At 50.8% G+C, this 13,107-nt stretch overlaps 1 protein-coding gene across 3 annotated transcripts in view; it reads left to right on the top strand.

The window, feature by feature from the left end:
• Window positions 1–3,683, top strand: part of LOC142824429 (dolichyl-diphosphooligosaccharide--protein glycosyltransferase subunit STT3A) — a 46,440-nt gene extending 42,757 nt beyond the window's left edge. For all 3 annotated transcript variants that reach the window (XM_075916373.1, XM_075916372.1, XM_075916374.1), the window contains 3 exons: window positions 456–644; window positions 1,387–1,502; window positions 3,392–3,683. In XM_075916373.1, the coding sequence (XP_075772488.1) occupies window positions 456–644; window positions 1,387–1,502; window positions 3,392–3,430 (344 nt within the window). In that variant the 3' untranslated portion in view covers window positions 3,431–3,683. The remainder of the gene's footprint in view (window positions 1–455; window positions 645–1,386; window positions 1,503–3,391) is intronic.
• The last annotated feature ends 9,424 nt before the right edge of the window (window positions 3,684–13,107 follow it).

Genomic DNA, 13,107 nt, shown 5'->3' with positions numbered 1-13,107 from the left:
TGAAGCAGCTTCCTGCATGCCCATGATGGGCCAGAGCAGCCCCCGCTTGCAATGCAGTGTGGCAGGCTGGCCTGGTCCAAGCAGCCCACCGCACTGCAGGCAGGGGTTGCTCCAGCCAGGCTGCAGCAGACCCCCACCCACCTTGTTTAAGCAGTAAACCAATTAAACATAACACTTAACCAGTTAACTGATTAAACAGGATTTTACATCCCTAGTTTCAGCCTGAATTGAGACTCCTGAAGAGAACCAGCGGTTATTGACATTTCTGAATAGGAACTTTTGAGCCTTGTGCCTCCAGGTGGGCAGTTTTCTCCCTAATCGAATGGTCCTTTACATGATGGAAGCCTGAAATCCGGGAGATGACCCCTCTGAGTGCCATGCTTGGCCGCTTTGACTGCTTGCTTGAAATGTGTGATGTGTAAAACACTTGAACATTTGTCTCCTATCTCCTTTAGATATCAACAAGTTTCTGTGGATGGTACGAATTGGTGGAAGCACAGACACTGGGAAGCACATAAAGGAGCATGATTACTACACGCCAACAGGAGAGTTCCGTGTGGATAGGGAGGGTTCCCCTGTGTTGCTCAACTGCCTTATGTACAAGATGTGCTACTACCGCTTTGGGCAGGTTTATACAGAAGCCAGTATGTAGTAATGCTATTTATGTGGATATTGTAGAAGGGCATAAGGAATACTGTCTAGGGGTTAGAGTGGGGAATGTGGGTGCCCAGATAGTTGGGAAGAAAACTTCAGTTGTGATACTGACTTGCTGTGTGAACTTGAGCAAGTCCCTTTCTTTTTTTGTCTCCACTCTGTATAGTGGATAGGTCGTTGACCTGTCTCAGGGGCATAAGCAAGGACTTCTCTTGGTAGTGCTGTTATTCCAGCAGCACACACCAGTTCAAAGTTCTGTTTTGGAATATAAAATGCATTGCCAGGCTCTGGTCTTCTTTGAACATATTGGCAGCTCTGACCCTGCTGCACTGATGTTGGCATATGAAAACATCTTGATACCTGACTCTAAAAAGTTAGGAATGCAACTGGACCCTGTCCAAAAGGAATGCAAAACCTAATACCGCCCACTTCCCCTGTTTCCCTGTTCTGACTTGCTCTGAGGCAGCTGATACTTCATAGAGATGAAAATCTAACTTATATGGGGGGCACAGACTGTTAGAACTCTCACTATGCTGAATATTCAGAATGGAGTCTTCTGAGAAAAAGAAAGGAGCCTGGCCACCTCATGCCTTGAGTGCATTCTGTGCCAACCGGATTTTGAGAAGCCTTTGGAAATGATTTTCATTTGGGTTGGAAAGACCTGTATTATTTCTTCCAGAAATGTGGACTCTGAAGCCATTGGTCATTTTCTCCCCTCCCCATTCTTTCTAGAACGCCCCCCAGGTTATGACAGAGTGAGAAATGCCGAGATTGGAAACAAAGACTTTGAGCTCGATGTGCTGGAGGAGGCATATACCACAGAGCACTGGCTAGTCCGAATATACAAAGTAAGCAGGCAGCAGGTGCTGTTGTCCCTCTACAAGGGAGGGAGAGATTGGGAACAGTTTGGGTATCAGGTTTGCTTGTGTGGGGAGTTGAGATATGGCCTTTTTGGAAGTGAAACTGGGACTTTTTTTTCTTTTAAACAAAGGATGGAGTCCAGCTTTCTAAGCAAGTTTCGGCTACTGTTGTGGGCTCCAAGCTCTAGAAACAGCCAAGAATGCCATAATAACTGGACTGCTAAATTTAGAAATGTCAAACTTTTAATCAGGGCTGATGCTGCCTTTCCTTTAGGGCTCTTTGTTTCCATAATGGGCACTTTCTATGTAGTTATACAGATTCTTGAACATTCCTTGTATACCCAAAGGAGCCTCAGAGAGTATATTTTATATAATGCAGCAGGGGAATTAGGAAGGGTAGGCCACCAAATGTCTATGAAGGTGAAGCTGAATAGATTAGATCACAAGTCTTATTTCCCCTATACTAAAGTAAACAAATAATGCAGACAGTGGCACAGCTCTCCAGTTCCCATGCCGTTTGATTGGTGATTGTATGTGATCACATCATACCTTCCCTGAAACAGCCAATACAGTTTTTTTCCCTTTTCATTAAAATACTTAAAGGCACCAGTGGTTCAGTGAGCAGGGCCCAAGAGTAGTTGTAAATAGAAATATTTACATATTTGTTCTGTGACCTTGAACAAGTCTGTTCAGAGGTGCATCCATTTCTCCATCTGTAAAATGGGGTTGATCCTTATAGTAAGTCCATCAATGACTATTAGCTGAGATGGTCAGGGATGCAACCCCATGCTGCAGGTGTCCCTAAACATCCAGCTACCACAAACTGGGGCTAGATAATGGAGAATGGGATCACTCAAATGCCCTATTTTGTTTATTCCCTTTGAAGCACCAGTCACTGTCAGAAGATGGGATCCTGGGCTAGATGGACCGTTGGTCTGATCTACTATGGTCTTTCTTAAGAATCTTAGACAGCATTTGCTAAGTCCACACATGACTCCCATCAGCATGTTACTGAAGCCTAGAGAAATACAAAGTAGTATGTATGCAGTGGATTATATTTCCATCCAGCAGTCTAAAGAATTTGGGCTGAATTTACATTTAATTTAATCTTAAATTTCACCTTTTAAAGCCATGCTGACCAGCCAGTTCTGAAGCAGTAGCTACTTCTGTAGAGAACTAGCCACACTCAACCAGCCAAATAGCCAGCATGGCTAGCATGTTGGACACAACGGTTTTAAAGTTTATCATGCTGCTACTTCAGCTAGGAATTGGAAGCATGTCTGTGGAATGTTACAGACAAGGGAAGCAGCTGTCTCTTCTATCTAGCCCTCACTTAATAGGGTAGCTTGTAAAAAGGCAGGAAAACAGTAAGTGAAATGATATGCCCATCAGGTGTTTAGAAGTACATGAGCTACAGGCTGAAAAGCATTTATGAACAGAAGAAATGTGTGACTTTCAGTGTTGAGGTGCCAACACCTGGGTGTCTGGCTGATGAGTCTTGCCCACATGCTCAGGGTTTAGCTGATCGCCATATTTGGGGTCGGGAAGGAATTTTCCTCCAGAGTAGATTGGCAGAGGCCCTGGAGGTTTTTCGCCTTCCTCTGTAGCATGGGGTACAGATCACAGCTAGAGGATCTCTGCATCTTGGGGTCTTCAAAGTATTTGAAGGCTTCAATATCTGAGATATAGGTGAGAGGATTATTCTAGGAGAGGTGGGTGAGATTCTGTGGCCTGCACTGTGCAGGGGGTCAGACTAGATGATCATAATGGTCCCTTCTGACCCTGGAGTCTATGAGTCTGAGTCAATACAAAGTGTATAAATTAATACTAATTTATGATGATCCCAGTGCACTGCAAGAATGATTTCTGTTTTACAGGTAAAGGACTTGGATAACCGTGGATTATCAAGAACATAGATTTGCCTTCAGCTTTAATGCAAACTGCACTGACTGAACCCTTGCCTGTGAAGCAGATTTTTTTTTATATAATTTGTAAGTGCAGAAAGGAGTTGGATTTAACTGCCTGTGAAGGCCCATCCTCATGTATTCAGTCTGTCTTTGATGGAATGATTTTTACAAATCGGAACCGGTTATCAAATCAGAAATAATGGCTTTACGATGGGTTGATTAAATGGGAATGAAAAAAGTGTGCATTTCTGTTTTCCCTTCGAGTGATAATACCAGATGTAGTAATCCAGATGACTGTATGTCTCCTGCCTTTCCTGTTTATCAATTCTGAGTAGTCTGTAAAGCAGGAATCTTTGTCCATTTAGAATTTCAGATCAAATCTATGAAACCTCTCTTACCCATATAAGCAGCTGCAGTCCTTCCTTTGGTTTCCTATATAGGGGTATGTCTACACTACCATCCTAGTTCGAACTAGGGTGGTAATGTAGGCAACCGGAGTTGCAAATGAAGCCCGGGACTTGAATTTCCCGGGCTTCATTTGCATAAAGCCGGGCGCCGCCATTTTTAAATGTCCGCTAGTGCGGACTCCGTGTCGCGCGGCTACACGCGGCACGGACCAGGTAGTTCGGACTAGGCCTCCTAGTCCAAACTACCGTTACTCCTCGTGAAATGAGCAAGGGTGATGCTTACCAATTAACCAGTTACCAATTCACATCCCTAATAGTAACTGAACTCTTTCTTTTTAGGATAAGAGAAAGTTAAAAGATTACTTGATTATAGTTTAAAAGTATCTACATTTAAAAATGAGCTCTTCAGTTAAGTAGAGAGAGGTATAAATCCAGTGATTAAAAGCTGAACCTAGAGTTGGCTCCCAGGGGGCTCCCACTGTACCTTCTCCAGAGACTCTTGTCCCGGAAGCGGGCAAGTAAAGTTTTAGCCTGGCACAGGCTGCAGTGGCTGAGATGTGGAGCCACCTGTGGCCAGGCTACTGCAGACTTGCCATGGGAGGAGAACCTGGCATGTGGATGGGCTCTGCATAGGCATGTGTGGGAGCCTGGTCTGACTTCTAGCATCTTGCAATTGCCCCCTGGACCAGCCACCTGCCCCTCCCCCCTTCACTGGGACCCGCTGACTCAGAGCATAGCAGCTGAGATTGCAAATTACTGGTGACACTAACATGGGCCATGCAGCAGTTTACCTGCTCCCGCAGCCTTATTGTAGGGTGGGGGATGTGGCAGGATCACTGAGAGACCTGGGGTGGTTTCTTACTGGTGAGAGCATGGAGTCGTTTGTTCTGCTGCTCTCCGCAAGCCGGGTCTGGCTGGGAAGGCTGGGCCTTTCTTCATCTCCCAGCCCACTCCCCCTTGGACCTACCGAGTGGGAAGCCAGAGCTGGTGCTCCAGTCAGCATGGGCTCCTTGCTGTCTGGGGAAAGAGGGGAGCTGAGCTCCCCTGACCCCCACATCCCCATTCTCCTCCCTGCCCCCTTCCCCCACCAAGACCCTGTGCCCCCAGCTTGGTCCTATACTGTCCCTCCAGGCAAGGCACCCTCCCTTGCTCCTGCTTCTTCCCTCCTGGCCAGACTGTGTCCTCCCTTGTTCCTGCACCTCTCCCCTGGCCAGACACCTACCCCCATCCTGCTCTTGCATCCACTGTTGCTCTTGGTCCCTCCTCCCCCGCCCCCCCAGCCAGACACTCTACTACGAAGCCTGCTTCTGCACCCTACCTCCCACCCTCATCTCCTCCTGCACCCCACCTCCCACATTGTGCTCCTCATCCCTGTCCCACTCACTAGCAGCCCTGTCCTGCACATTGAACCCCCCATTTTTGTCCCCAACCCACAGCCTAAGGGGATCCATAAAATTCACTAACTCCAGAACCCCAGAAGAGTAAATCTGGCCTATGGGAAGACCTGAACCTCAGTCCTCCCTGCCCCTTCCCCATGCTCCACGGGACTGGAGCACCAGCTCTCTTCTCCCCCGACTCCACTGCCAAGCAGGGCTGGGTGGCTCTCCCTATGGCTGCTGGGGAAGGGAAGGGAAGGCCGCAGGCAGCTCCAGCTCTCCATGTGGGCCTTGGGGAGGGCCAGGTTGGGAGTGGGTGAGGTTTGGCTCCTGTGGACACAAAGTGATGGGATGATGTCACTGTCATCCCACAGGAATTTTTTTTTATAGAGAGAGATTTATTAATTAACCCCCCTCTCCCCCCCCCCCGAAAAACTCTGTGCAGTAATCCCCATCTCTTGTCATAACACTGATCCATTGTGTTTAGGTTCTCGAGTATATTTTTAAAATATAGACAATAGATAAAACCATGTGTACTTAAGGTACTCATTTCAGATTTCTCTTTTAAAAGACAGTCTGAAAGATTAATTTGCATTTTCATCTGCCCAATGTCTTCTATAGAGGCCAGTGAAGACAAATGTGACTCAAAGAAAATTCTCTCACCACAGACCAGGATTCCTTGTAAGGTGCGCACCTCTGCCAACCCCTTCAGCAGATCCACACAGCTACGGCCCCAGCTGCTCCTGGGGCAGGGCCATGTGGCGGGTGACTGTATACCTCAGTAGCAGCTGGGTAGTCACCACGCAGCCTGCATGGCAGCTGTCGGAGCCAGAGCCTGGGCCATGGTACTAAAAATAGCACCATGGCCGGGCTCCAGTTCCAGCTCACTAGGCAGCTGCCCACAGTGTGGTCCAGCACCTGGGAGCAGCTGGGGCCAAGATCACAGTAGTAAAAATAGTGCAGCGGCTCAAGTCCCGGCACACGGAGTGTGCTGCCCCATGGGCCAGGACTGGAAGCAGTGCAGCTGCCCCTCAGAATTCCAACTTAGGGTATACTGGAAATGAGCATGCTCAATAAGAGCTACTGTAGCTGCTGCACTTAGGTGGATTCAAATGCTGCTCCCAGCTCTTTACATTCATTAAAAAGGGGCTCAGGGGATGGGCAGGGTGTGAGCAAGGAGCAGAAATTAACCGGCCTGGGGGTCAATTACATTTATGGTGCCGCAGAATGGGGGTTGGAAGGGAAAATCAGGCAAGGGGGTGACTGGAGCTGGGGGAGATGCAGCCAGCCCCTGTGCAGGGGTTTTGCCCCTGCAGGGAGGGACAAAGGCAGGGTTGCGGTGAGGAATGTGCCTCGTGTGGTGGCCGCTTGATTCCAGCTGGAGCCAGGCAGCCTGCAGGGACTGGACTGCAGCACTAAAAATAGCACCATAGGTGGCCCCAGCTCCAGTCCCAGCAAGCAGTCCTGCCCCTGGAGCAGCTCGGACCGGGGCTGCAGGGGCTTCTGCAGCAGAGGGGAAGGGGAGGAAAAGAAAGGGGCAGGCATCAAGGGGCAGGATGGAGGAGACACAAATTCCAGAGGGCCAAGAGGAGACAATGAGGAAAAGGGCAGAAGGAGGAGGGGGTGGAAGGTGTCAGTGAGGGTGGAAGAGGGGAGGAGACAAGGTTATGCTGGGCGAGGAGAGGGGAGGGGCAAGAGGAGGAAGAGGAAAGGGGAGGAGTGGGTGCTGGGAGATGAGGGGTTGAAAGGAGGGGTGCACATGAGGAAGGCAAGGGATGGAGCAAGTCATGTGTGAGGGATCAGAGGGGTGTGAGGAGAACTGGGGCAGAAGGAGTGGGCACCAGGGAGAAAGAGGGCAAGGAGGGCAGGTAGTGGGAGGCACCAGGAAGGTGCAGGTTCCAGGGGATTGTGGGGGTGAAGCAGAAGGGCAGACAGGGAGGGGAGGGGAGAGGCAGGGCAGGTGGGTAGAGGGAGGTGTCAGGAGAGGGGATGGGGAGGGGTAGCTACTGGTGATCAGAGTGGGGCTAGAGGAGGAGTGGGCACGGGGGGAGAGAAGGGCTGGTGCAGGGGAGGGGGCAGGTCCCAGGAGAATTGAGAGGAGTGAGAAGGGCAGGAGCCAGAACAGCAGAGGGGGGTGAGGGGCAGCAGGCACCAGGGGAGCAGATGGGGGAGGTTGGGAGACATGGCAGCAGAGGGGAAAGGTCGAGGTTTATAAGACATTTATTAATAACTTGGGTGCCACAGTGGCACATCCGAACAAGCCACATGAACTCAGTACTGGTGCACAGGACACAACTCACTCTGCTCAGGGGAGGAAACACTTCCCCCAGCCTCTCCCCCTGAGTTACTGCCATGCAAATTGGGTTAATGCAATTGCCGGATAGTTGCATGGGAGAAGGGGGGGTCCTAACTCATCCCTATTGATAGGAGGATGGTGGGAGGAGTTCTTAGTGACCCACACGACACCCTTTACTTCTGGTCATGTGTCCATCTTGACCCCAGGAATGCTACCTTCAGGGGTGGGACTTTTTGTGGCAGGGGATGTGGCTAATGGGGTCAGGGGCATGGCTAACTGAAAGTATACAACTTAATTTTACTAATAATTGACACGATTAATTATAGCATACATTATAGCATAAATGAAACATTGTACTCAAGGACTTTATTTAATGGTACTTCAGCTGTTGCATCTTTTTGCACATTTCTTTGAAGTTTATATCATAACGGGTCAAATTTAGCTTCATGCACACACTCAGGCTGTCGTCTGTCAATCTTGAGTGCAAATTGCCTTTGATGTGATTCAAATGAGAGAAGGCCTGCTCACACATGTTGGTGGAGCCAAACATTGAGGCTACATCTACACTGGTGGCTTCTTGCGCAAGAACTCTTTTGAATTCATGTAGGTGGAGCCAAACATTGAGGCTATGTCTACACTGGCATGTGCTTTTCTGCAAGAGATGTGCTTTTGCACAAGAGCATCCATGCCAGTGTAGACGCTCTCTTGCACAAGAAAGCTCTGATGGCCATTTTAACCATAGGGGCATCTTGCACAAGAAATTAATGTTGCCTGTCTACACTGCCCTCTTGTGGAAGAGCTCTTGCATAAGGGCTTATTCCAGGTGGGGAGAGGAATAACTCTTCCAGAAGAAGCCCTGTTTTTTTGACGCTATACTGTAAATTTACTTGTGCAAGAAAGCTCATGCAGTGTAGACAGCAGGCAAGTTTTTGCGCAAGAATGGCTGTTCTTGCGCAAGAAGCTGCCAGTGCAGACGTAGCCTGAAAGTAAGGCCACGTTGACATTCTGTATGGTGGTGTATGTAACATGAAGTTCTTTCGAGTTTGCAGAATTAGATTATCATTGTGCTCTGGAAATGGGTGAAAGGAGAAGGATCGTGGTATTGGCCACGGTTAGCAGACAAGATACGGGGCTAGATGGACCTTCGGTCTGACCCAGTGTGGCCGTACTTACGTATTTATGTTCTCCAATTTCTTCATGTCAGCCCATTTGTGCAGTTTTGCCAATTCTGCATGTTGTCAAGCAAGGCATTTTAAATCAGAATTCAGCTAGACGAATTTTTCCACGTAGATATCCAACTCCTTGAAATCTGCTATTTCCAAGTTGTTGATTAAGATGCCTGGAATGAATGTGAAATCCAGTTCTTCAACTGACGCTTTATATGGTTAAATCATAAGCTCAAACAGAACACTGTGTTTGTAAAAGTCAGCAAAAGGAGACTTGAATACCATCAGGAGTTGAGAAACAAACCTGGCAAGCTGCTGCAAATCAAGGCTGTTGTTTGGATTCTCTCTCTGATATGAATCATGAAACATTTGTAAGCTTTCAAAATGTGCCAGTCTGCCCATCTCAATATCTTTGATGAAGATAATCAATTTTGACTCAAATCCAAACACAACTGCTGCAGAATTAGACTGTATCTAATAGCTTGTTCTTATAGCTTAGGGTTCAACTCATTCAAATGATTGGTAATGTTGACAAGATAGTAAAACTTGAGCAACCAATCACAGTCCAAAAGCTCGGGGTGTTGGACACTCTTTAGAGCCAAAAATGACTTAATCTCATAAAGGCAAAACGAGACAAAACTTTGCATGAGATAACGAGTGAAAATTGTACATTAGTAGATCAGGGTATTCAGAATCTACTTCCTCAAGCAGTAACTGAAACTAATGGGCTGTGTCTGCATTGGCACCCCTTTCCGGAAAAGGGATGCTAATGAGACGAGTCGGAATTGCAAATGCCGCGGGGGATTTAAATATCCCCCGTGGCATTTGCATGAACATGGCTGCCGCTTTTTTCCGGCTCGGGGCTTTGCTGGAGAAAAGCGCCAGTCTAGACGGGATCTTTCGGAAAATAAGCCCTTTTCTGGAAGATCCCTTATTCCTACTTGAAAGGGCTTATTTTCCGCAAGATCCCATCTAGACTGGCGCTTTTCTCCAGCAAAACCCCGAGCCGGAAAAAAGCGGCAGCCATATTCATGCAAATGCCACGGGGGATATTTAAATCCCCCGCGGCATTTGCAATTCCGACTCGTCTCATTAGCATCCCTTTTCCGGAAAGGGGTGCCAACATAGACACAGCCATGGTGATTAAAAGCTTAGGCAAGAATCCAGTTGACAATGCAAATGACCAGTCCCATTACATTTCCGAGGTTGGTTCAACAAGATTGCGTATAAAGTACATCCTGATGCACAATGCAATGAAAGTTCAAAAGAGGATGGTTCAGCTGTTCTAACAAGTAAGGAATCACCTGTATTAGCCAACCATGCAAAGTGCGACATCCATACCCACAGACACAAGATATCCAAGGTTTCGTCTACACTGCAGAGTTTTTGCGGAAGAAGCCTTTTGTGCAAAAACTTCTTCTGCAAAAATGCATCTACACCTCAAAGCGCATCACTTTTGCAATGTGCTTTTGCACAAGAGAGAGTCCACATTATTGGATGCTCTCCCACATATAAAAGCCACCCAGAACCAGTTCTAGCCGGGCTAGAGGTCACCAGTCACTCTTGAGTGCTGTTGCCGGAACCCTCCAGAGATGCGCACTTAAAGGGACCCCCCTGGACAGCCGCTTCTCTGTCTGCTGCCTGCTTGCTTGCCTCTTTGGCCAAGCAAAGCTTCAGCAGTACCTGCTGTGTCAGCCCTTTGATTTTTTGGGGACAACACAGCTTTTGCCTACTCTGCCCTGTGCTATGGAGCCGGAGCTGCCCCAGGGCATGCAATGGCCCCCCAGGGCCATGCTGCAGTCCCTGCAGCGCCTGCTTCAAGCAGCGGTCCTCTTCCAGCTGGAGGTGGACCCTGAGATCTTAATCTGTGCGTGGCTGCGGGTGCTCCACTCTGGCTGTCCCAGCCCCCCATACCCAGTAGATTCTGGAGGCTGGAGAGCAGCTCTGAGAGGTGGGACCGACTGGTCGTGGAGTGGTGGGACAGCCGGCAATGGGTGCAGAATTTCCACATGTGGAAGGCCACCTTCCAGGAGCTCTGCCTGGCTCGCACCCACCCTCCAATGACATGACACTCACCTGCAGCCTGTTATCCCACTCCAAAAGTGGGTCGCCATCGCCTTCTGGAAGCTGGCCACCCCAGACAGCTACTGCTCGGTGGCACACGAGTTTGGGGTGGGAAGATCCACCATTGGGGAGTCCTCATGCAGGTAAGAAGATCATAGGATGCAGCCCTTGCACAGGGGGAGAGGGGTGTTGCATAAGGGGGACCCTCAGGATGGGGGCCTGGGCACTTACATGGTGGACTGCAGGTGGGGGGGAAAACTCTTGCCCTGGGGGCTGGTGCCTTCTCCCCCTCATGCTGGTTGGGCGGGGATGGGCTCATGGGAGGGGGGCCGGGCAGGTCCCACTGGGAGCACACAGACCCTCTCTCAATCTGTTTTGTGTGTTCCTGTCTCTCCTGCAGGTAGTCCAAGCTATCAACTCCCTGCTGCTGTGCAGAGTCATCTGGCTCCAGGACCTGGATGCCACCATGGGAGGCTTTGCTGTCCTTGAGTTCCCCAACTGCGCGGGAGCAAGTGTCGTGTCGGCACGCACATCCCCATCCGGGCCCCAGACCATCGAGCAGCCCGCTTTGTGAACCGCAAGGTCTACTGCTCAGTAGTCCTGCAGGCCCTGGTGGACAACCGGGGCCACTTCATGAACATTTATGTAGGGGGGTCGGGCAGGGTTCACGACACCCACGTTTTTTGCAGCTCCAGCCTGTGCCCCCAGCTGGAGGCGGGCACCTTTTCCCCCTGACGGGATTTTCTAGTGGGCGATGAGATTATACCAGTGTGCATAGTGGGGGACACGACATACACACTAATGCCCTGGCTAATGCGCCCCTACACTGGCTAGCTATATTGGACCAAAGACATGGTCAATGCCTGCCTGAACAGAGCCTGCCTGCAGGTGGATGCGCCTTTCAGCATCTAAAAGGATGGTTCCACTGACTCCTCACCCACCTGGACATTGGGGAGCAGACTAGCCCCAAGGTGGTGGCGGCCTGCTGTGTGCTCCACAACTTGGTGGAGTGCAAGGGGGGAGGCCTTCCCGGGGTAGGAGGCAGAGGCCACTCGCGAGGGCCGGGGCTTTGAGCAGCCCTGGACAGCTGTGACCTGCCAGGCCCATCAGGCTAGGGTGCGCATCCAGGAGGTCCTGAGGGAGAGGTTCTCCCAGGAACCACTGTAAATCTCCCCAGGGCCTCCACGCTTCCTTCTCTCTCCCTTCCCCCTCTCACCTCCTGTGTGAGCGGCGACAGCACCAGTCCGCGGCCCACAGGAGGGGGATGTCCCGGGTGTGGCCTACATAACATGCCCTGTGTCACGGGCCCCGAGGTGGCCAGAGGACCATGCTGCCCTCCCCCCGCACACACACCACAGCCAGGCAGGCAAGGGAAGTATACGGCCACAGTGGATGGGTGGCCTGCCCCTCCCTGGGGTCTGCACACACACCTGCAGCTCGCTGGGTTATCAAGTGGGAGCAGCTGCTGCCTCGCACCTCCAGGCATGCCCATGTGCTGTGTGCTGCACTCTGCCCGCACCCTTGTAGCTAGCCTGCCTTCACTGGCTGCGCTCCCCCTACCTCTGGGAGCAGGATTCGTGTGGCCAGGCATGAGGCCTGCAGCAGGCTCCTGGTCATGTTGAAGGGCTGGCTGCTGTGGCCGCGTGCCACACCCTCCCGCTGCACGTGGGTGCACATGTGCAGTGTGCAGCAGCATGTGCTGGCCTAGCAGCCCATGTGACACTGTGCCCCAAGAGCGGCCACCTCTCCCACCCTGTGTGTGTTTGTGTGTGTGCCAATGTACCTGAGGATCCTTCCTAAGCCTCTTTGGAGGCCTGGGAGACGTCCAGGCTGGCAGGGACTGGCTCCAGGGACAGGGTGATGGTCCTGCTGTCCTGGTCATCATCTTCCTCCTCCTGCTCCATTGGCAGCTGGCCCTGGCTCTCCGTCTTCTCCAGCTCGGGGACAAGCTCTGGATGCTGGAGGATGGGCTGCTCCAGCCTGGAGTCTACCACGATGGAGGGGGAAAAGGGTTCCTCTTCCCCTCCCCCTCAGGATGTGGTGGAGCTCTTTGTAGTAGGGGCAGGTGTGCAGTCCTGCCCCTGAGCGCCCCCTCCGCTCTGTTGCCCTGACACATCCCTGATGGATCTCCTTCACCTTGGCTCAGACCTATTCCATGGTCCGGCAGGTTGACCTCTCTCTGTCAGGGACATGGCCATGCAAGTGAAGATCTCAGCATTTCACTGTTTTTCCCAGGGTTCCTTCAGCGACGCCTCCTCACTCCAAGACCCATTGATCTGATGTTACGACATTGGTGACAGATGGTACTGGCTCGTTAGCAGAGGTTGAAGTGGGAGGTCAGGCAGGCCCCCTACCAAACTCTAAGGAGGTGGGCGTC

The sequence above is a fragment of the Pelodiscus sinensis genome, unplaced genomic scaffold, assembly GCF_049634645.1.
Source record: "Pelodiscus sinensis isolate JC-2024 unplaced genomic scaffold, ASM4963464v1 ctg35, whole genome shotgun sequence".
Lineage (NCBI taxonomy): Eukaryota > Metazoa > Chordata > Testudines > Trionychidae > Pelodiscus > Pelodiscus sinensis.
The sequence above is the reverse complement of the archived record's forward strand: the minus strand, read 5'-3'. Positions and strand labels throughout refer to the sequence as shown.